The 24,457-nt window shown below is 37.7% G+C and overlaps 1 protein-coding gene across 4 annotated transcripts in view; it reads right to left on the bottom strand.

Annotated features, from left to right (window-relative positions):
* Window positions 1-23,605, bottom strand: part of LOC111076585 — a 34,579-nt gene extending 10,974 nt beyond the window's left edge. Inside the window, exons 1-3 of one of the 4 annotated variants that reach the window (XM_041593456.1) lie at window positions 22,970-23,605; window positions 15,977-16,059; window positions 14,543-15,888 (exon numbers count right to left, since the gene is read on the bottom strand). In XM_041593456.1, coding sequence (XP_041449390.1) covers window positions 15,877-15,888; window positions 15,977-16,059; window positions 22,970-23,396 — 522 coding nt within the window. In that variant the 5' untranslated portion in view covers window positions 23,397-23,605 and the 3' untranslated portion in view covers window positions 14,543-15,876. Of the gene's footprint in view, window positions 1-12,039; window positions 13,103-14,542; window positions 15,889-15,976; window positions 16,060-22,969 lie in introns of those variants that run through there. The other 3 variants (XM_041593455.1, XM_041593454.1, XM_022370424.2) reach the window with 3 other exon arrangements.
* Between the last annotated feature and the right edge of the window lie 852 nt (window positions 23,606-24,457).

The following is a 24,457-nucleotide window of genomic DNA, read 5'->3' as shown; positions in this document are numbered from 1 at the left end:
GGTGTGTCTGTAGGTGGCTGCCTTCATGGCCTTTAGTTTTTGGAAAAACAAGAAAACGCTGCCACAGCAGCTACTGTTAAAGTCTGCAGGGCTACAGCACAAGCCCTTTGTCAATTTTACAGCACTTTCAGATATTGCTCGAGAGGACTGGGGTGGACTGATAGCATCTAGAGAGTACATTCAGGACGACAGTTTGTCACTTGTAATGGGGTTCTATACGGTCCATTCCATAGTGCCAATGGGGTTGAATGCATGAGAGAGATAAGAGCAAAGAAAGGGTGAACGAGAGAGAGCGAGACTGATTCAGGGGAAATGGTAATCTAAATATCGACACATAATAATTAGTATTAGCTGCAGCATCTTAACACATGTAACTATTAGTATATGTTTCAAATTATCTATCATAATATGGTTCAGCAGGAATAAATTAACCTTTTCACAAAAACGACACGAATTTCTTGCCAAACCAATATTTGTTTCTATATTTGCAGTTCTATCTATTCCATTCCGTATCCTTCATTTACATATTTATCTGACGTTCACGTTTTCATTTTGCGTGGAATTCCAAGCTGAAATATTAATTTCCTTGTTTAAGTTCTCTTTTTATACCCGTACTCAAAAAAGAGTTAAGGGGTATATTAGATTTGAGGTAAAAGTGGATGTGAGTAACGCAGATAAGGAAACGTTTCCGACCCCATAAAGTATATATATTCTTGATCAGCATCAATAGCCGAGTCGATATAGCCATGTCTGTCTGTCTGTCTGTCTGTCTGTCTGTCTGTCTGTCTGTCCGTCTTGTTGAGCGCCTAGATCTCAGAGACTGTAAGAGCTAAGGCCACCAAATTTGGTTTCCAGACTCATGTGATATCACACTGCTACAAGTGTATTTTAAAATGTATAGCCAGAATGAAGAAATTTAATTTTCAGTTGCTTTCCCCGCCTCCCCAGCCAGAGACCAGCTACCTATCTCTTTCTCGCTCGCACACTCTGCCGCGTTCAGTGCGCGAGCAACACCTAGCGGAGGAGACGTAGAATCTAAATGGAACATGTACAATCTACATGTTAGATGTAGAATATACATTGTAGATATAGATGTAGATGGCAGATGTAGCAAACAAATTTATTCTAAAATTCTAAAAAATCATATGTTCAAAAATGTATATACTGACTGAGTACGGGTATAAGTAGAGTCGCGTCCCCAGAAGCGACTCGCACGTTCCTTCTCGTTTCTATTTTGGCTCTGGGACTTGCTTATCATCTAAGCACTGCAATGACAATTTATTCTGTTTTCTTATCTTTAAACAAAAGAATAATAGAGAAAATAGATAAAAGAATAATGCAAACAAAAGCCGAAGCAGAAAAAAAGCAACAGACTTTTTCATGCAGCATGCACTTTCAATACAATAGTACACATACGAAGAGTGGTACCGTCTGCTTTATACAGTTTTATGTTGGTGTGTACGAGTATTTCAAAAATCAACGTGGTACCTCACACAAACGAGCGCGGAAATTGTGGCTACGTAAAAATATGCAAATTAAGTGTGGCGACTTTTGTTGCAGCCGTTTTGGTGTAGAAAGAATAAAAAGTGGACGATAGCAAGCGAAAGAAAAGTACAACCATACATAGTTGACTTTCGGACCATAAGATACATATGATATTGCCATTAAAAATTGACTTTATGACAATTCTGTTATATCATGTTTATTTGAATGCTGCTAGCTACGAATATACAAAAAATTCGATCGAAAGGATGTTATAATGATATAAAAAATTTATGCATAATAATATTTAAAAAAAAAAAAATCTGCATATCAGAAGTTAAAGATTAAATTATTTTATTGTATCTCTGATATGTTACGAAATTAGAAGAAAAAGTCTGATTTATACGAGTATGTACAGATGTACATACATACATACATACATATGTATATTCGTGTACCTAACGAAAGCAGAATCTCAGTCTGCCTGTGTCGTACATTTGAGCAAACAGCATATATCTTAGTGTCGGGTGTAAAATCTATCAAGTATACACCTTATTTGGGCTGGCAGTTGCAGAAAGCTTTGAAAAAATGAGTATACGCCCCAATGTACATTCAGCAATTCGCCGCCTCGACGAGACCGCTTGTGCTTGTGCGATGATCACAAGAGTCTAGTCTGCTCCCCTGTGTATTGAGGCTGGCTCGTCAGCTTTTTACAATATTATGTTGTTGGCTTTTAATTGAATTTCGTTTTAGTTTCAGTCTCAGACATTGAAATATTTTTTCTTTCATTCGCTTGCTGTGGTCTTTTTAAGCGGCGTCCTCGTCAGTTCTAGTCACTGTTAGTGTTTGTGCTGTTGTGTGGCCTCTCTTGCTTCTTGTTTTTTTTTATTGTGCTGGTCTCAGCTCTTTTTTTGAGCCGGTATGTCGTCTTCTATTCGTTATTATGTCTGGACGTTGATATGCAATGACTGCACCATCAAGTGGACCATGCGACACCAAGCCGAAGCCTGTTATGCGCGGAACCCAGGCAGAAAAGCAGCACCTCCTCCCGCCTAACCGACCGAGGGGCGCTGCAGAAAAGATAGGTGTATTCAAATTCGAGGAAAATTAGAGCTAAACACAACTCAAAGAGCTAAACATGCAAATATAGCTAAGAAATAGTACTAATTACGGGAAAGGTATGCTAGTATTAGTGATTTAAGAAGAGGAAGGAGATTAGTGGTGGATATTATATGGTAGAGGGAATTGAAGTCCGAGCATATGACCCTAAATGGTTCGTGCAAGGAATAATTTAATCTACAAAGCGGAAGAAACAAAGGAGTAAAGTTTCTAGTAGATCTAATAAGAATCGTAAAGTTTATGCGGCTCAACAAGTCAGGGCTGTCTACATCACCCTTGATCAGGTTGTGCATAAAAATCAAACCAAGCAATTTTCTACGACTAATTAAGGTTGGAAGGTTTATTAAAAGCAATCTACGAGGGTAAGATGGCAGTCTCATAAATTCCTTTGACCACCTCTTTATAAACCCAAGCACGCCCATGGCCTTATTTACCATGGTAGAAATGTGTTCAGAAAACTTTAACTTGGGGTCTAGTTTAACACCAAGACCATCAACCAAGGTAATTCTCTCAAGAGAACCACAGCAGAGGCTATAGGGAGCCAAAAAGGGGCTGGAGCAATGAAATGTCATTACTTTGCATTTCGAGGCATTTAGGTGTAACATATTCGCACAACACTATGACAGAAAGTTATTAAGATCGGGTTGCAGGCGAGAGTGAAATGAAATGTCCTTATACTGAACACAGAGTTTAACATCATCCGCATACATGAGTACTCGAGAGTTTGTTAATACTGAAGGAGGCAGGTCACTGCCCTGTAGTACTACAGAAGTAACATTAACGGGTGAAGAGAAGGAGTTTTTGAAGAGGACTCTTTGAGACCTAGAACGAAGGTAGCTAGAAATCCATCTGAAAAGATTAGGCGGAAACCCTAAAAGGTCAAGTTTTTGTGCTAGAAGGGAATGGTTTAAAGAATCGAATGCTTTACTGAAATCAGTGTAAATGACATTTGTCTGCAAGTTACCTTGGAAGCCTTTAATGATAAAAGAGGGTAACTCTAATAAATTTGTGGTTGTTGATCGTCGCCTTATAAATCCGTGCTGAGACGGAGATATAAGTGATTTGCAGGGATGTGGCAAATGCGGAGTTAAAATGTTTTCAAACATTTTTGGAATAGCGGATAGCTCAGATATACCTCTATAATTATTTGCATCAGACTTGCTACCTTTCTTATGGAGCGGAATAATAAAATATTCCTTCCAGATGGGGGGAACCATGAAGAGTTAATGGATAGGTTGAAGAGTTTAAGCAGGGGTCCACACAGAGCGTCGGCACAGTACCTAAGTACACAGCCGGGAACTCCGTCGGGTCCTGGTGAAAGCACCGGCTTAACTAGTCAAAGATCATGAAGCAGTGAGCTTTCATTCAACAATGGGCTGATGATGCCATTCAACCTTGGAAAAACTGTATGGATACGGCTGACCAGAGTAGCTTTAACGAGAATAGGTTGTTTGGAAAAATTTTGCAAAAAGATCGGCCATTGCCTGATCATTGTTCGCTGACATATTGAGAAATGATAGCGAGGATGGATGTGCGGACGTTCTACGCTTACTATTTACGAAGCTGTAAAACTGTTTAGGGTCCTGTGAAAATCGTACCTTGCATCGAGATAGGTAATTTTTATAGCATTGAGCGTTAAGAACGGAGAAATTTGACCGAGCTATTACATAGCGAGAAAGAGAAGAGGGCGAATCAACTTCTCGAAATTTCTTATAAAGTCTTGATTTTAAGTTTTTTAGACTGGATGACTCTTTGGTAAACCAAGATCTAACCGGACAAGAAAGTGGGACACAGGAATAAAAAAATGTGTCGAGTGCATTGTAAACGAGAAGGAACGTGCGAGTCGCTTCTGGGGACGCGACTCTACTTATACCCGTACTCAGTCAGTATATACATTTTTGAGCATTTAGAATTTTAGAACTAAAACGAGAAGGAACGTGCGAGTCGCTTCTGGGGACGACTCTACTTATACCCGTACTCAGTCAGTATATACATTTTTGAGCATATGATTTTTTAGAATTTTAGAATTTAGAATTTTTGCTACATCTGCTATCTACATCTACAATGTATATTATACAACCCGCGCACTGAACGCGGCAGAGTGTGCGAGCGAGAAAGAGAATGAGTCGTAGTCGTAGGCAGGAGGGGGCGGGGGAGCCAACAGAAAATTAATTTCTTCATTCTGCCTATTATTATGATCCGATCTGATTCAGATTCGGCAATGATATGGGCAATAGATATGGGCATTCTCTACGATACTGCGTTTTTAGTTTTATCGTATCTTTAAAAATGCGCCTGCCACAGATTTTCGTTCTTTGTGGGGGTGGAAAGCGGCGGGGCGAAATTTTGAAATACACTTGTAGCAGTGTGATAACACATGAGTGTGGAAACCAAATTTGGTTGCCCTAGCTCTTATAGTCTCTGAGATCTAGGCGCTCAACAAGACGGACAGACAGACAGACAGACAGACATGGCTATATCGACTCGGCTATTGATGCTGATCAAGAATATATATACTTTATGGGGTCGGAATCGTTTCCTTCTCTGCGTTACACACATCCACTTTTACCACAAATCTAATATACCCCTTAACTCTTTTTTGAGTACGGGTATAAAAATGTTTGTGCCTTTCATAATGTCAGTGCAAGAGTACAGAGCGGACCAATCAAAATCCCTAATGAGGTTATTAAGCTTCGTAAACTCGGCTTTACGACATGTTCAGATAGCCCACACGTTCGATCCAATACAGGCTCAATATCGACAAACACTTCGAATGTAGGATGGTAGGAGTCTTCAGGTATAGTGAGCAGAAGGGCTCGGGTTAGCAACGCTGTGGTCGGATCCGAGACAAAGCACAGATCAAGCAATCGACCCAAGGAATTTTTGGTTTGGTTGACTTGAGACAGGGATAGGTCTAGTAAGCCGTCGATAAAGTCATGTCGTGACATGGGCACAAGATTATTAGACTCGTTTACCGAAGATCAAACAGTACCTGGCCGATTGAAATCACCAAGAAGTATCATATGGTATTTATCTGATAGCGTGGAAGAAACAGCTTTTAAAGCGGTGATGCTGCGATTGCGATTGTGGTTGTACAGTAAGAGAGCCGCAATATCACGTTGCGCGCCCGACTTTTGACATTTCAAGTTTTTGAATTCTAATTTGTTTTTCTGCTTTATTTGTTTGCTTTTTGTTGTTTTGTGTTGGTTTAATGATTTACAACGATTTCTTACTATTAAGTTTAGATTCATAACATGTAAAATGTGCAAATCGTCAGTGAATTTTAAATAGTCCACTTATAAAACATGTGTAGTGAGTTTAACACTTTTAAAAAATGTATTAAGTAAATATATCTACCCTGCTGGGACTTGCAATCCCCTGAAATAATGTAGTACATATCAAGGCCTCTCTTCCACAATACTTTTCAACATTTCAAGTACTGTTGACAACTCTGAATTAAATAAAATGTGTTTCAAATTATTAATAGATTAAAGATTGCACTTTCATATTAAAAAAATTTGAATAAAGTGTCCACTCCGAAAAGGCAAACAACCAAAGCGTAAATTATGAAAAAATTAAATTTCAAGCTAATAAAACAAAAATAAATGAATCAGAGTATCAGGCAGAACATGACAGCCGAAAAAAAATCCAAAATGGATAAATGTTTAAAGGTTGGGCTGGGCTGTTCAGAGACAAAAAAGTGACAGAGTGACAGTACTAAAGTGAGAATACAGATGCATACAGAGAGTCAGAGACAAAGACTGCAACTAACCGCTGAATGTGCATAATTTATAAAGCTAATTAAACGCGCATTTAACTAATTAAAAATAAAGCGCGCTTCAATTATTGAAATATGCTGCAAAATTATGATAAAGTCCAAAAGAATAAAAAATAAATATTTGCCATTGAAGTTCGCATGTATGTACATATGTGTACGAGTACGAGTACATGCATTTTTAATGACCTGAAAGCTTCGTTTTGCGTACATGCTCGTATAAGTAAATGCATACATATGTAATGTGTACATTAGGCTGACCCAAAATTTTCCACGTAAAGACACCACGTTTAAAATACATTTTTCAAAAATGAATTTGTCGGTTTTTTCAAATAAAATTTAAACTTAGAAACTAGTTCATATTGATAAGAAGATATTTTTTATTATTTTTTTATTTAATGTTAATGAAGTAACGATTTTCACCAATCAAGAAGTTCAGCTAAGGTTAATAGCTGGTTTTTTCTTCCAGTAACACTACCCGACACGATTTTTCTCAAGTAACTTAACAAACTTTTTTTTGAAGAATTTTTGAGAACATACATTGCTCTGTGATATATAATGTGGGGTATATTTACTAAAAACATCGTACTGTTGGCATTCTTTGAACCATTTTATTTATTAGTAGTAAAAGTTCATGTCTGAAAATAACACCATACCCCACGGAAATTTGTATTTTTAAAAGGCCAAATTTAGAAACTTTAAAAATGTTAGAAAACTTCAACTTAGAAATGTTAGAAAGCTTCAACGAATCAAAAATCCTATGAAAGGTGGTATAATTTTCTTTTCAACCTCTTGTTTTTTATTGACAGACGAGCTTTAGATTGTTAGAAAAGTTAATAAAAGGGCCCAAAACGTTGGGCCGTGAACGTACAAAACGGTTAAATGTGAGTTTCAGTGGGCTGGTCTATAAATTTTAGACCCGCCGTCTCTCTATAGATTTTAATGAACAAAATTTTAAACGACGCATAATTAATGCACATTTATACACAAAAAAATTAAGGACACAGGATATCATTTTTTTCGACTTTTCCTGAGTTTTTAAAGTCAAAATTTCGTACAAAATAGCGTACAAAAATCCTAATTTTTGGATTTGAAAGGTTAATATTTCCCAGTTTAATTTCTAGCTGCATCAATAAGCTTTTCAGAATGGCAAAGTTCTTTGAAACAAAATCTATCAATCTAGCAATCTATCAGAAAATGTCGGTTTGGTTCCTTGAGGAAAGATTTGGTCGATTTGATCGAGTAGTGTAATTGATTAAACACGATATACAATTTTTAAAATTTTCTTAGTTAAAAAATTTTTGAAGTACGGTAGCAAAATCTAAAAAAATTGTTTCAATAAAAATAGAAACATTAATAGTTATATGTAACCCAAGAAAACAAAATTAATTTTTTTTGGCTTAAGCTAGTGTACATTTTATATCACAACGAATATCACGTATCCTATACCATGACGTGAATCGGTAAGGGTTCCAGCAAACTTTTTGCTGGCTTTTTGGCTTTTAGCAAACAAACAATAAATAACATTTCGATATGCAACCACGAGAGGGAGAGCGAAGATAGCGAGATAGGGTGAGTTGGATACGAGAGAGATATGCTGCACACAATCACACCAACTACCATAATGCTTGCCAATGCAAAAAAGGTTTCAATTAAGCAATTAACGCTGAAACAAACCAAAATCGTTTGGTCCCTATAAACCGGGGAATAATGTCGATTTGTTTGATTTCCAGTGAGTAGTGATTGACCTGTGGTGATGCTGATTTGCTTTGGTGTCTTTCTCCATTCTCTTTCAGACTTTTAATATGACACAATTTTCGGTTAGTAGAGTATCTTTAAGTCTACTCTAATATTTGCAGCTTATTTGTGTTAAGCTTATTAATAGCTAAGCATTACTAATACAAATGTTGGCTACCATCTTGGTAGCTGATGCTAATTTGCGAAACATTTTTGGGCACATTTCAGTTAGCATATTTGTGCGAATTTTGCGCTTCGATTCAATTAAAGATACAAATTGAAAACAACAAATAGCATTTGCATACATAGAAACATCAGTACATCCCCTATAAGCCAAAAATAAGCAGCTTACGGCTTTGTTGTCTGCTGTACAATCCTTTCTGTATTGACGTCACTCCTTCCCATGCATTATATAAAGCTGATTAATCCGACACCATCACGGTGTAGGAGAGGATGAAGTGAAAGTTGGAATTCAATTTAAGATCAACTAACATGGGCATTGGCCCTGTGCCTGAATATGAATCATCATTGCCATTGCAAATTTGTACTTTAATAAACACCGATCGTTAATTACTTTTGAAAATTTAATACATTTTTTTTGGATATATTTAATTAACGGATTGCAAAACTCAAATCACTACATACCGAACTTTTTCAAAATGGTAAAGTGTCGATAAGGCTGCGATGAAAAATCAATTCCAAAGTGTGATAGCAACAGCTGTGATTCTCCATAGATTTTTTATTTTTATATATTGATTCAAGTTTTGGAACTTGATTTATTTTAGTTAATTTTCTTTTAAAATAAAATGCAATTTCTCGTTTCTTTGCATGCGACTCTACTTTTATACCCGTTCTCAGTCAGTATATAAATTTGTGAGCTTATGATATATTTATGTGGAATTTTAAAATCTGTCATCTACATCTACAATGTAGATTCTACAGCTTCTCCGCAAAAGGTCTCGCACGGCACAGGGCAGAGTGTGTGCGAGCGAGAAAGGGAATAAGTAGCGTCTGTAGCGCTGATAGGGGTGGGGTAAGCAACTTAAAATGAAAAAAACTTGATTCATTTTGATATCAAATGAGTCTGGAAACAAAATTTGGTTGCTCTAGGCACACGGACGGACATACCGACATGGCTATATCGACACGGCTATTGATGCTGATCAAGAATAAATATATTTTATGGGGTCTGTATTAATAGATACATCAAAACAGAATTTAGAATGAATTCCTTTCTATTATTGATATATCTAAATAAAATTAAATAAAAAGTATCCCCATTAGGCATCCCCATTGGTTAGCTGGGGTTACATGACTTTAAGAAATAAAAATAATGTACTTTTTTCCAAAAAGAAAGGTTTGCAATATGTCTAGCACACAGACAGTGGCTTAATAATACAATAAATGGTGCAACACAAGAAAGATCTGGGATGAAAAATCATTAAGCATTAGAACAGGGTGAGTAGCGGTGGACAACAATAACAGAAGATAAGCAAATCATTAAGCGGAAATTAAACAGACGTGGACCAAAACGAACAAATGGCATGTCGCGAGCCGTCACGTTTGACTGGATAAGGATTTTATACCCGTACTCAAAAAAGAGTTAAGGGGTATATTAGATTTGTGGTAAAAGTGGATGTGTGTAACGCAGAGAAGGAAACGTTTCCGACCCCATAAAGTATATATATTCTTGATCAGCATCAATAGCCGAGTCGATAGAGCCATGTCTGTCTGTCCGTCCGTCCGTCCGTCCGTCCGTCTAGTTGAGCGCCTGGATCTCAGAGACTATAAGAGTTAGGGTAACCAAATTTGGTTTCCAGACTCATGTGATATCACACTGCTACAAGTGTATTTCAAAATTTCGCCCCGCCCCCTTCCGCCCACACAAAGGACGAAAATCTGTGGCAGCCACAATTTTAAAGATACGATAAAACTAAAAACGCAGTATCGTATAGAATATCCATATCTACCAGACTGCAGAATCTGAATCAGATCCGATCATAATTATAGCCAGAATGACGAAATTAATTTTCAGTTGCTTCCCCTGCCCCCCCTCCCGCAAACGACAACACAACTCATTTTCCTTCTCGCTCGCACACTCTGCCGCGTTCAGTGCGCGAGCAACCCCTAGCGGAGGAGATGTAGAATCTAAATGGAACATGTACAATCTCCATGTTAGATGTAGAATAGACATTGTATATGTAGATGTAGATAGCAGATGTAGCAAAGAAATGTAAAATGTAAATTTTTTTTTTTTTTCTAAAATTCTAAAAAATAAGTAAGTAAGTAAGTATATACTGACTGAGTACGGGTATAAGTAGAGTCGTGTCCCCAGAAACGACTCACACGTTCCTTCTCGTTTTTTTTCATTGTCTTTTCTCGCAGCCGCTCTTCCCACAAACACCGAGCCAACAATTTTCATAGCCGGCAAAGAGAGGCAGAGCCACCCATCAACAGAAAAACCACCTTTGATTTATTCTATAATTAAATATAGCTTGTTTCGGCATTGGTTAAATAAAAAAAAGGTAGAAAAAGAACAAAACCTTATTGTGTGCCCAGAATGACGGTTACTGTGGATCGTGTTAAAGAAAACACTAGCAAGAGAGATAATAAAATGCATTAAACGAAAAAAGACGTTGACATTACCAAACTACTCGTACCAACATTTTTTAAATAAAAATTCGAAATAGTTGCATCTACAAGGGTTTGGCAAGATAATAAGGCTTTTGTTTCTCAATCTGACCTAGTACGCAATGTATTCGTCTAATTGAAGGGAAATGAAATAGAGGAATCAACCCCGAGCAGAAACACTTTGGGATGTACATACGCACGGAAACAATTGACAGCTTGTCAGTTGGGTAGTGCAAGACAAGAAAAATTTAATTAATTAACACACATTTGCAGTGTTATTAAGAGGCGAGCTAGTCAGTGGAGTGGAGAGAGTGAGTAGCTCGAGATGTTGGCAATTTTAAGGCCTCTAAGCAACGGCAACGCTCAATTCACCCTCGAAATAGACCACTTGACTGCAACTTTAATTAACTGAAAGCGTTATGTTTGTTTTTGAAAGTGGTCAAAGCAAACACAATGACAGTGGGAGAAGGGGTCCTCCCCGGGCCAAATATCATTGTCTTGACTTAGTTCGTCTCTCTCTCTGATTTTATCGTTGTGTTAGTGTTTCTCTGAATGGTTATTCAATTTAGTTTGAAATTTATTGGACTAATTGCCTTATAATTTACATTAAATTTAAGGATGGACAGAATATGATTAGTATTTGGTTGGTTGGAAGTCCGTACCAACTTCTATTCTGGGGCTTCTAATTATTATAGTTTTGAAAATTGTTTAGCCAAACAAATATTCGACTCAAGGTACACATGCGCTGACAGACCTCTAAAATTTTTTGGGCATTCAATACTCGAACATATGCCTTTGTTTCCAAGTCACAAGACATGGTTCTGGATTGTGCTAAAAAAAACAAGCTGCAAATTTAAATTTCCCTTGTGTGAGTCAGTCCCTTTCTACTTCTACGTATATACTTTTTTTATTTTTATTTTCGATTTTTATTTGTTTTCTTGGCAGACTTTGCTTTGCTTCTTGTACTTTGGCACTTTTGTTTATTTTATTTTATCGCTTTCTATTATTGTGCTTTTCTTGCTCCCTCTCACTGAGTTCCAAGTCTTGCCTTAGTCAGCCATCCGAATGGATTTGCACTTGTAGCCCACGTTTGATTCAGACTCCCGTGACCTGGACTTTTAACTGCTCCTACAACTCGCTTTAAACGATATTTTTTAGTCGTTGGCTATGTAAATATGTAGATTATTTAATGAATTCTCTTTATCTCATTATATGAGTTTCCATTTGTGATTGATGCGTTTTAAAGCTTTCTGCTGATCACACTTTACGATACATCTTACTGTACGCCGACTTACATGAATTCTTCCACTGCTGGAACTTGTGGTAGACAAAGCACGCACAGATAAAGAAGATCACGAACACGATGAGAAGAGTCAAAATAACACCAATCCAGATATCGCTAACAACATGGGCAAAGTCCTGGCCATCATCTCCAGTATATATCCTCGATCCATGAGCAATATGCGGCGGTGGGGCCCGCGCAGCGGGCAACACATCGCTGAAAAGTAAATCATCGGTCACATCGGTGGCGCCGCCACTCAAATTGATCTCGACCTCCTGGCGGTCGATGGTGAAGTTACCCAACGCCGTGTCCAGGCCCAGAGCAAGCTGTTCAAGCTTGTTGATAAGAATTGAGTAGTTGCCGGGCAGATCAAAGCCGCCAAGATCCAACTTTTCACCGCTGCTAGTCGTTGTTACATTTAAGGCAGTTGTGGCATTGATACTTTCAGGCAGTGTGGTGGTGGTAGTTGTACTTGTGGCGGCTACAATCGATGGAGACTCATGACTGCTGTCCTCGAGGCCCGCCAGCAAGGTGCCCGTGAAGTTTAGAGCTTTCAGTAGATCAGCCATGTCGGAGAGCCTTCGGATTAAGTCTGAATTAGATTACTTTCGTTTCGCGTTTCTTTCGGGATTCAGCCGCGATGTTGGAGCTTCATTTCATGACTGAAAACGCTCGACGAGTGTAGTGTTGAAAATTTTGGGGCTATTTTTGTTGGTACTCTCGGTTGGCATGTGGGTTTTTTTTTATTTTATCTATTTCCTCTAAGTTTATGTCATTTTTCACTCTTCTACTAATTGTGTTAACGCGTCGGTGTTAATTTGTCTTGCGCACCTCATACTAATCCGCACGGCTTCTATATAAAATTTAAGCTGGCAGGTATTATTTCTGTGGCTCACAGCCCACTCCGACGTCGGTTTTTCTGATTTGTTGTTCAAATATTGATTTTTGGCCTTAAATCTGGGCAAAAAATCGATGCATCTCCTTCGTAATATCACCTACAAGTACGTATGTATATGAACTCGTTTTATTGATTTGCCAAGTGGAAAAGAGGGAAAAAATTTGCCATGCCTGTGCGCTTTGCTCTGTTTCATTTAATATGTGCTACGCTGGGCTGTAAAATCGTCGTGTATTTGCCTCGCTAATTTTAGATGACATCTAAAGTTCAGAAAAGCCAGGGGAACACACGTGCGATGATTATTGTCTTGTTTTCGAGTGCTGCTCTTTATGAATGAATGATGATATTTGGATTTTATTACAATATATTTTTAATTTTCCCTGGATCAGGTTGGGTCTCTCTATAAGGACTTAAGAGGCTAAAAATATATTTGGACTTCCAAAGATATCTAAAGAGAATCTCGGAGTTACCTATAGTGGTAAAATACCTGACACGATTCCAAGTCCCCTGCCACATTTCCATTCCATTTGCAATCGCTCCTTTTCTATTTAAACAATAGTCAATTAGGCCAATTGTTTGCGCCATTTATAAAACATTAATTTAAACGATGGTGAGGCCCATTGTTATTTAACCCAGACTAGATATCAGCGCATTATGTCTGTAGTAAGCCAGACGGAGAAGGGCGTGCAATTATTAAATAAATCAAGTGGAAAATATCAAGTTTTTATTGCCTACAGTGCATTCAAAATAAGTAGACTCTGACTCAGAAAACTATAGGCTAGAAAACCGAGCTGGACTCAGATACTGAGATTAATATACTTAAAAGAAGACTGCTTGACTTGTTCGTACGTTTTTAATGATCAGCATTGCAGAATTCTATAATTGTATGTTCTCTTCCTCAGATCTTACTTTAAAACAGAGCTAAGGACAAATGAATATTTCATTTCCAGTATGCTTACTTTTTTTATTTTTATATGTATGTATATGTATATTTGTACTCGTTTATTCGCACAGTGTTTTTACACTTGCCAATATTCTTATATGGAAATGTTTTGGTTTAATTTGTTATGTCAATATTTTGCTTGATTTTCTCCTCGCAGAATTTATTTAAGTTTACAGACACGGTCGGCCAACATTCAAAAGATCGAACCACTTGCAGAGAATTTATTTTCGCGGATCCCCCATTGCTCATTCAAGTGAACTCGCGCGCTTTTGTACATTAATTAAAATTCTCTCCTTGGGATTTTCACTTATAGGCAAGTTAAAACCAACCGGTTAACAACCGACATTAGCCAACTGCGACTGCGTCGACGTATGAAGCAGCTGCGACTGGAACGGCGAGTTCCGAGTCTATCTAGAAGCAGCGAGAAAGATTCGAATTCCGAATGACTGACTGCCGCCAGTACCTAACTGATTGTCGCTAGCCTAGCAGGGCCTAGCAGTGATGCAAAGACGTCTAAATCGACTGAAATAACGTGATTGATCCCGGTCCCCGGTGTTTAGTTATATGTAAGTGTTCGAAGTTCGAACACAAACCGACTTCCGACTTAGTAAAGTTATAGTTAATTTTATAATTACTTAGAATAAAATGGACACCAGCCGGTTTTCATATATATATATATTTGCTGCTTTATATTAACCAATAATTTCCCACAATTGTAATTAATAAAAAATAAAACTGGCGAAAGCAAACCAGTATTTGCATCTGATGTACCTTAATTTATATTGAATATAATTTGTATAAATTGTATGCATTGAAATTATTTTGCCGGACTGTAAGTTTAATATTTTATATTTTCAGGTCAGTTCCGCTTAATGATTTATCTCATGTTTTATTTTTCGCCTCCGGTTACCGTGTTTATCGGGTTAATTTCTTATCTCAAACGTCTCTCTAAGCACCTTGCACTAAGCACTCAGATTATTATTTACGTTCAACTTGAAGACCTTTTTATTTTCTTTATTTTTATACCCGGTAATCCAATAGTAGTATAGAATAATATTTAATTTTTGTATATGCTACTGCAAGAAGTAAGCGATTCCGACTCCAGTTCATGGAAATTAAATATGAAAAATGGACGATTATTATCTGTTAATATCGGTTTGTTTTGATTTTAACTTTTATTTTTGCACGACTCTAACTCTAACTTTGCACGACTCTAGCTGGATCATTTAAGATTTAAAGGTAATACAGGTGTACGACAGGGATATGAACGTTAGTCTGTCTGATGTCTGGTACGATACAGATTAATGATAAAACAGAACAATATAAAGCGTATAAATCTATCAACTCTGGGATTTCGCATCATGCGGATGGATTGCAGATTAAAATATCATAGTCATGCTATAAAAGTCCCATCAGTTATCTCTGGTTGGTTCAATGTTCCTGGTTCAACCTCAGGGGCATTTCATATGTCAGAACTGAAGATCGTCAACGTAATTGGAGCTTACTCGACATTGCTCAGACAGTTAAGCAAACAAAGGAAGTGCCAATGGTGGAACATGTAATGCGTTTAATTATAGAATTTTTACCCAGCCTGTGCTTGCTACTTGAGGTCTTTGCACGTTGTTGAGCAGACGGGGCTACCGAAATTTAAATTGTCTATGAAATATTAAAGATAATTATATACGTGGTTAAGTTTAAAGTTATACAAATTATAGATCCTTTTAGTATAAATGTTCATAATCTAAACTTAATTCTAATTTTTGACAATGCCTTCTATGGGAAACAATTTTTTTCCGCATAATGTTTAATAATGTTGGATAGATACTTTTTGATTAAAAGCACTTCCACGTTGGTAGTAACTAACGCAATCGCAACAGTCTTTTATCCAAGTACACAGGAATTGCCTGACAAAGATTCTTTCTTGTTTCCCCGGTTTCTTCCAAGCAATTTGTAAATCATCACATCGCGTTAAATGTTCTTTTTCCGGCCGCGGCATTTTTCCCTTTTATCCCTCATTGAATGGGCTGCGAAAGAAGAGAACAATTTGATTGTTTTTGTTTTGTTTTGATAATCGGATTCGCTTAGGCTGGCAGAGAGTCAGACTCTTTTTACCTTTTTTTCTTGCACCTCGGACAGGTATAAGGAATACACAGACATAGGCTTGATCCTATTGATTTGTTTTTCTTTGTACGGCTCTGAGAACGAAAATAGTAGAACGAAAATTTCTCATGGAGTTATGCAAACATTATTTCCCTAATTTTCCTTAATTTGGAACCAACAAAATAAACTTCATGCTGCGTATCGCCGGCAACTTCAGTTGCAGCCATTCAGCCAATAAGTACAAATGACAAAACACCGTGACTAATTAGCTCGGAAAATACACAGTAGCCAGGTTAGGATAGCCAGTGACCCATCCGTGGTCTGCTCAAAAAATGTCTGTAAAATGAGCATGTAATTTACGAGTTGTTTGTTGAACCCAAAGTCCCGGAAAATCTATTTCGATTTTTATTAGTTGATGAAACCAAGACCTGGAACTGACTAAAACCGTAATGAGGCATTAAAAATTGTATACATTAAAACCTTGGTAAAAGGTAAAGGTAGAAATAGTGGACCCCATTTTATACAATTGAATTATTATCCTACTTAATTAGAATCAGTTCCAGTTTGTGTATAGATTGGGACGCGGTCAATGAAATTTGAACAATGCTTATCCAAGATTTATTTAATTTTTGGGAATATTAAGATTAATGAACAATTTGAAAACAGCGACCAAGTTTTATAGCTATATAAATGAAGTGTTTTGAATATACTATTAACTCAGCTGTCATAGGAAGATAGCTATCTCCCACAGTTCCACATTAACAAAGAAAGCGAAACTTTGGTACTACTTATACCTATGGTTTTTTTAAATAGTGAAGCTCATTTTTTGTTGTTTATTCTTGTAATTTCAAGCATAAGCTTGCGTGGATTTCAATTCTTCAACTCGTTGCGAAGGATATATGTACATATGTATGTATAAAATTACTTTCCTTATGTCAGGTCGTGATCTTTTGAGATACTTGGCACGAATTATCTGGAGTTTCTTCCGCTGTGAGTCCTCTAGAGCAACAATCAATCATAATTATTTCATAGTTTGTCAAGAAACGGCGCTTCACCGTGAATTCGAAGCTGCCGTTGTCTGTTATCGCAATGCAGTCAGGCAGTGCCAGTGCCAGTTCCACAAAAAGAAGCATCAGCTAAGTTCCAACAAAAGCCGTTGACTTTTAGGTGGAGGTGTGGCACATTGCTTTTGGTTTCGGTCGCACCGCATATAAATTTAAAAGAAAAAGAGCATCAGGAGAAATGCAAAAATAACGAAGGACGAAAGCTGATAAGCATGGAAACGGAACTCGCACACCGACAGGACTGAGCACATCTATGAAAGAAGAAGCTCAGAGCCTGAGAAGGCCAGAAATGCAACAGTTTGCCAAGGCATATTGACGGAGCGGAGCTGAGTTGAGTTGCTGTCAATGCCATTAAAGGAATTCCCCGGAGTATCCTGGCCGCTGTTTGTGTGGCCGCATGAAACTCGATAACGCTCCGTTTATATTCAAGAATTCTCGCTGTTTATACCAGCCTTACATATGTGCACATCAACATACATACAACGAGAAGGAACGTGTGAGTCGCTTCTGGGGACGCGACTCTACTTATACCCGTACTCAGTCAGTGTATACATTTTTGAGCTTATAATTTTTTAGAATTTTAGAATTAAATAAAAAAATTTACATTTTACATTTTGTTGGTACATCTGTAATCTACATCTACTATGTATATTATACATCTAACATGTTGGTTTGTTGGTACATCTGTAATCTACATCTACTATGTATATTATACATCTAACATGTAGATTATAAATGTACCATTTAGATTCTACATCTCCTCCTCTAGAGGGCGCTCGCGTTCATAACGCGGCAGAGTGTGCGAGCGAGAAAGAGAATGTGTAGCATGTCCCTTGCGGAATGTGGCTGGGGAAGCAACTGAAAATTAATTTCTTCATTCTGGCTTTTATGATCCGATCTGATTCAGATTCGGCAATCTAGTAGATATGGTCATTACTGCGTTTTCAGTTTTATCGTATCTTTAAAATTTTGCATGCGACAGATTTTCGTCTTTTGTGGGGGCGGAAGGGGGCGGGGCGACTTATAGCAGTGTGATATCACATGAGTCTGAAAACCAAATTTGGTTGCCCTAGCTCTTATAGTCTCTGAGATCCAGCCGACAAACAAGACGGACGGACGGACAGACGGACAGACAGACAGACTCTATCGAATCGGCTATTGATGCTGATCAAGAATATATATACTTTATGGGGTCGGAAACGTTACCTTCTCTGCGTTACACACATCCACTTTTACCACAAATCTAATATACCCCTTAACTCTTTTTTGAGTACGGGTATAAAAAGTCGTATGTAGGAGTATCTGTGCGAGTGAGGAAGATGGAGGAGGAGTCGCGCTGAGCGCGTTAACATATGATTGTCGTCTGCCTCCACCGAACATAAAAGGAGATAAAGGATAAAGAAGCGCAAATTTCAAATAATCATGAATATTACATTGGCTGCAAAAGTAGACACACGTTGCACAGACAAACACACAGATGCATGCACACTGGGGCAAGGAAAGGATACGCCACGGAACTTGTTTAGCCCGATCCGGCTACAGTTTCTCGCCAGGATTCTCTTTGTTTGGCGGGGATTTAAGTGAAAATAAATAAATTAATAAATAATATAAATATATTTGCACATACTATGTATGTATGCAAATTTCGGACTAGTAGGGAAAAGAGAGAAGTGGAGGTAACAAACTGTTAAAAACTCATGATTTGACATTTTTCGTGTTAAGTCCCCGTTCAGGGTGGGGCCGGGAATTTGGCGCCCCTAAAATTTAGCCAGCCCCGCTCACCCTGCCCTAAAGCCGGCCATGGTTCAGACATTGACAAGGGATAGAAGCTGGATCCTGTTTGGAAATCGATTGAACGTTTTGCTTTGTTTTGATTTTCTTTAAAAAAGGATTATTCAAATGTGATTTCTTCAGTAATCACTCTTTGAAAATTTAAAAAATTTAATAAATCCATACGTTATTAAAACTAGTTGCGTGAATTTTAGTTATTAGAATTTCTTATTCTTGGCCAGAACTTCACATGACCATTATTTTAAAATTATTTTACTGCTATCTTAAAGGAATTTTTAATCCTTGATTGTATTGTATGCTTTGCATCTTGTTAATGATACTCTGTGTGGCATCTGTGTGGGTCTGTGTCCTCGTTGTTAAAGCACCTCTACAAAGGAACAACCTTTTAGAGTTGACTGATAGCACCCTCCGACCACATGTGTGTGCGAATGTCCGTTAAATGAGAAGCCGGCAATGAACTTGCAATAATGTGATAAGCGCAACGGAAATAAAAGCAAGTATAAGCGCAAGTGCATAGAAAGCGGGGACACAGAGAAACAAAGGGAAAAAGATAGATAGAGCGGGAGCGGAAGTTACAACAAAAACCAGAACAGCAACAAAAAAATACAATCCACAAAAAAAAGCCACAGGCGAGTGAAGGTGCCAACGTGAACTTCAATGGCTGTTCGCAGAGGTGCACAGAGAGAAGTGACTGAGCCAAAGAGGTAGGGACTGCAGGGGAGTTCAGGGGATCATCAGGAAATAAAAGCAAATTGCCATTGGAGTCAAGACCTCTGCACTCGCTCTCATGCATCCCCTTGCTCACATGTGGTGCTTTTTGACGCAATTTTTGTATTGGTTCGTCGCAAAAATTTACGTTTCATACTTGCCGCCTGCGCCGAAACGACTTACGGGAACTGCGTAATTTTATTATGGAGAATTTCAACAACTTGACGTGAGAGCGTGTGTAGAAACCAGGCCAGGCTGATAGGAAACCGATTGATGGAAGGGGACCAGGGTAGGCGGCACTACTTTTTGTATATTCCCCGGACAATATACATATGTAAAAAATTAATCCATTAACCTATCCTATTGAATTTCAATATATTATTCACATATTCAAATAAACTTGCATTATGTATATATGCAAGCTTTATCGTTAGTCTTGTTTCTGAATGAAAATCCAAAAATATGTAAAGCTAGGTAAGAACGTCAGTCTACAAGAGATTACGACTGAAGTTGGCAATAAATATCATTTAAGCAATAAGAAATTGCTGAGTTATTATTTTCTTCTGCAAATCAAGTGATCTGCGAGGGTGGTAATCATAATTAAGGACCAACCAGACTATATGCACTCAACATTTATTTATTGACCACTTTATATGACATTTTTCGTTTACATCGTGTACATCAAATACAGACATACACTAGTATGTCATGCACATGAGAATACAAACATAAAATCATTAATCAATGTAAATTAAACAGGCCATCACAAAACTAAAGGAATTTGCACTTTTTTCATAATTAAACGTGAAGCAACGTTATGAGTCGATTCTGTGGACGCGACTCTACTTTTATACCCGTACTCCGATCTGGTCCAGATTCGGCAATCAGGTAGATATGATCATTCTCTACGATAATGCGTTTTCTGTCTTCTCGTATCTTCAAAATTGTGTATGCTACAGAATTTTGTTCTTTGTGGAAGAGAACAGAGACGGTGGGCGAAATTTTAAAATAAATTTGTAACAGTGTGAATCTGGAAAAAAGAATTTTTGGCTCTAGCTCTTATAGAGTCTCAGATCTAGGCGCTCATCGGGACGGACAGTCAGAAATAGACTCGAATATTGATGCTGATCAAGAATATATATACTTTATGGGGTCGTAATGGTTTCCTTTTCTGTGTTACACACATCCACTTTTATCACAAATCTAATATACCCCTCTTCGTGTACGGGTATAAAAACTAACCCAATTAAATTTACCTTATACAAATTACAAATTGAAAATTAAAAATGCAGAATTATCAAGTATGTTGAACGAATTCATTTAACCTGAAATTCAAATCTAGCTCAATCATTATCAAACATCTTTTAATGGCTAGGACGCAATCAATAAAAAATATGTTTGAAAGAGGGGGACGACATTATATGTACACTGCATGGACTTGACAGCGTATTGGGCACTCTTAATAAAAAATGCAAATTTGTATAGAAAAATTCTACAAAATAAATTCAAATTGGATAAAATGTTAAAGCAGTCGACCATAGAGTAGACTAAAAAGAGATGACAGGTCATAGGGACTAGAGTGAAGGTTAGAGTTAACCTAAGTACGTTAACTCTGAATTGAACTCTAAATACCTATGGACATGGAAAGTACAAGATTCATAAGTACATATATAGTTTTATTATTCTTGTAGCTTTATATATCCATCTTGATGTTTCTCAGTATGTACTTTTTTTAAATTTTAAGTCGAGTTGGGTCCATCTCAAAAATCTTTCATGCCTTATCGGTTGCTAAAACATGGCACAAATTCAATAGCAAGCCACAGTCCCTGACCAAGTTCAAGATGTCTGCTGTTTCGCTGGGAGCCATATTTTCAATACGCTCACTTAGATGGTCGCCGCAGTCCAATGATGTTTTCAGCGCGTTGTCCTCTGCTTCGTTTTGTTCCTTTCGCTGGGTAGGGGAAGGACATGACTTTTAAATAGCACACAGAGCTCATAGCAAGAGATTCGGAGGTGCTTGGACTTGGACTGGAGGTATTAGGCCCACACACAATGAATAATTTAAAGACCCGAGAGTTTGGCATCATCAAATAAATGCCAAATGAGCAATCAAAGTGCCATGAAAGTCTACATAGGCAATGCCTTCAACTGATGAGAAGCCGTAAAAAATGATATACAAGAAGTATCAAGAATGGGAGGAGTAGAGGAAGCAATGAAGTGCGTAGAGAGCAAACCAAATGGAAAGAAATTATTACGGGTTTTAAAATCAATAAATAATACAAAATAAGCAGAAAGACTTTCAGAACGTTTTCCATAACCTTCAATAAGTCCTTATGACAGCCTTATCTATTCTATTTTGTTTTTCTGGAAAAATGATTTGTTACTTTGTGTCTATAAAACCAGAGGAGCAACAAAATTTTGTTTCTAGACTCACGTGATATCACACTGCTTCAAGTGTATATCAACATTTTGGAACCACCCCCTTCCACTCCAAAAAAGGACGAAATTCTGTGGAAGCCACAATTTTAACGATACGATAAAACGATATAAACGCAATATCGTAGAGAATCAGCATATCTACCAGGTTGCCGAATCTCAATCAGATCGGATCATTATTGTAGCCATAATAAAGAAATAAATTTGCAGTGGCTTCCTCACCTCCAGCATGAGACCTCGCTACTCATGTACATATAATCTACATTCTAGATGTATAACATACACTTTGTATGACATTGTAGATGTAGATACCAGATGTACCAAAAAAATATAAAATGTTAAATATTTTAAAATTCTACACAAATCATAAGCTCACAAATTTATATTCTGACTGAGTACGGGTATAAAAGTTCATTCTCGCTTCAAGCAGCTATCAATATGTGTAGCCTATAGCTGCTATCAATATTTATTCAGAAAAACTTTAAAAATATTAGTTAATCTTTAACTGTAACTCATACGGACATAAGCCACTTTTTTGACAAAACGCATGCCAAATTTGCGGAGACGAAACACGAGAAATAGGTTAATATTTTATTATATCGATGAGGGAGGCTCTCACTTTCTGGTCCACGGAGAAACCCCACAAATAGACAAATATGAGTAAAAAAAGAGTTTGGGGTTTTTCGTGTTGTTCGAGCAGTTCAGTAATACCAGTTAACATATGTATTCAAAAGTGCTTTTTATACACATATTGGGCTAAGAAGGAATGAATTGCAAGTCGGTTAAGGTTGTATGTGTATGATAAAAGATCTGCAAAAAAGCGTATTTGGTATTTCTTATTCCATTCTCGTATATTGTTGGCATTTTTTAATATTCTGTAAAATACATAAATATGTCTCCAGTTGTGCGAGGTCTAGGGTTTGGCACTGTTTTCCCCTCCGCTATCTATTTTCCCATGGAAGTCTAAAGTATTCTTTATCGCCCACTACAAAAGCTTTAAACTCACCTGAGCCACCTGTGCTGGCTGAAACTCCACCTCCACCAGCACCATCTTCATCGCCGCCTCCTCCACGCTCAGCGTCATTGAGTCCCTCAACGCTACAACGCTTCTTGCCCCTCCAGACGCTGACGCCACAGCACTCGGCACAGCAGCAGAAGACAAAGCCCAAAATCAGAAGTGTCCAGGCAGAAACCATTAGCACAATGGTCGAGGTGGATCGATAGCTGGAGGTCTCTCCCTCAATAAGCACCAGCATGCTTTCTGCAGCTAGATTTTCATGGCTCCCGCTGGTGTTCGCATGGAGGTCGAGCACTCCAGTGTCCAAGGCCTTGGCATAGAAACGATCCACATTGGCTAGGGCCGCATAACTGCTGCCCACCGTATGCAGATAGGGCTGAACTTTGGTCAGACGCACTACTGTAAAGTTCGACATGATTGCAGCTTAGTAACTCAATCAGTCAGTCAATCACTCACTAAAATAGGCAGCCAGCAAATCAATATGGCAATCTATTATAATAAAAACGTATATTGCTACACGAAATATAGCAAAACGAGCAACTTCCTCGCAAAACGTGACTCTTTCTTAGGTTACCCGCCAGCAACTGGGCAGCAAAGAAAAACGACATCCTCTACTTTGCATATATTTATATTTTTTGTTCCTCCTTTACTTTTGTGAACTGGTTTATTTGTCGGTGTATGAAAATGACCTAGAAGCAGCAGCGTCTGTTGTCTCTGCCGGCTTTATGCCTGCAATTTTCGTTATCACATTGTGTATTTAAGCAGATAGATAGACTGACAAACAGACGGATAGACAGGCGGCAGCGAGAGAATCTCATCTCTTGTTTAAACAATATGGTATATGTGTTAACGCCTGCGTTCGTGTCTATCCAGCTGGGCCTGTTTTCTTTTCAGAACTTTTATCTGAAATTTTTTTAAACTGCGAGAGTAGCCACGACTATGTAGGGAAACTAAAACAGCTTTGATTAATTATTCTGTGGCCCGGCTTAAAACTTGTCAGAGAGTGGTTCGAGGTGATCGTAAGAGCTTTAGTTCGATGATTAAATGGTACGGTTCCGTTCAGAGGTTATCCATACAGTTTTGAGCGACTTGTACCAAATCAAATTTCTTTGTAATGATTACATTTAAGAATACAACGTGTTCTGAAAGGGTAAAATGGTATTATGGAATCCATTTGTTCAGAGCGTTTGTTTTTCTCGGAGCTTTTGGAAAGATTTTCGGCACCGCTTTACTACTTAGTGTGAGCTAGCCCTTACCGTGAGCTATACATAAGGTATACAAAGGTATTCTTCCGATGTAAAAATATTGATTACATATGTTAAGTGTAGTATTGCATGGTACCTGAGAAACTCGGCTATAATTATAAAATTGTATTGTCTCTAAAGATATTCAAACCAGAAATTAAAATTATTTCTTCACTATGCTTTGGTAAACGTATAACCAATATTTAATATATTTATCAGAGGAATGGACATA

This window comes from Drosophila obscura, unplaced genomic scaffold, assembly GCF_018151105.1.
Source record: "Drosophila obscura isolate BZ-5 IFL unplaced genomic scaffold, ASM1815110v1 contig_189, whole genome shotgun sequence".
Taxonomy (NCBI): domain Eukaryota; kingdom Metazoa; phylum Arthropoda; class Insecta; order Diptera; family Drosophilidae; genus Drosophila; species Drosophila obscura.
Note: the sequence above shows the minus strand (reverse complement) of the source record. Positions and strands in the feature narration are given on the sequence as shown.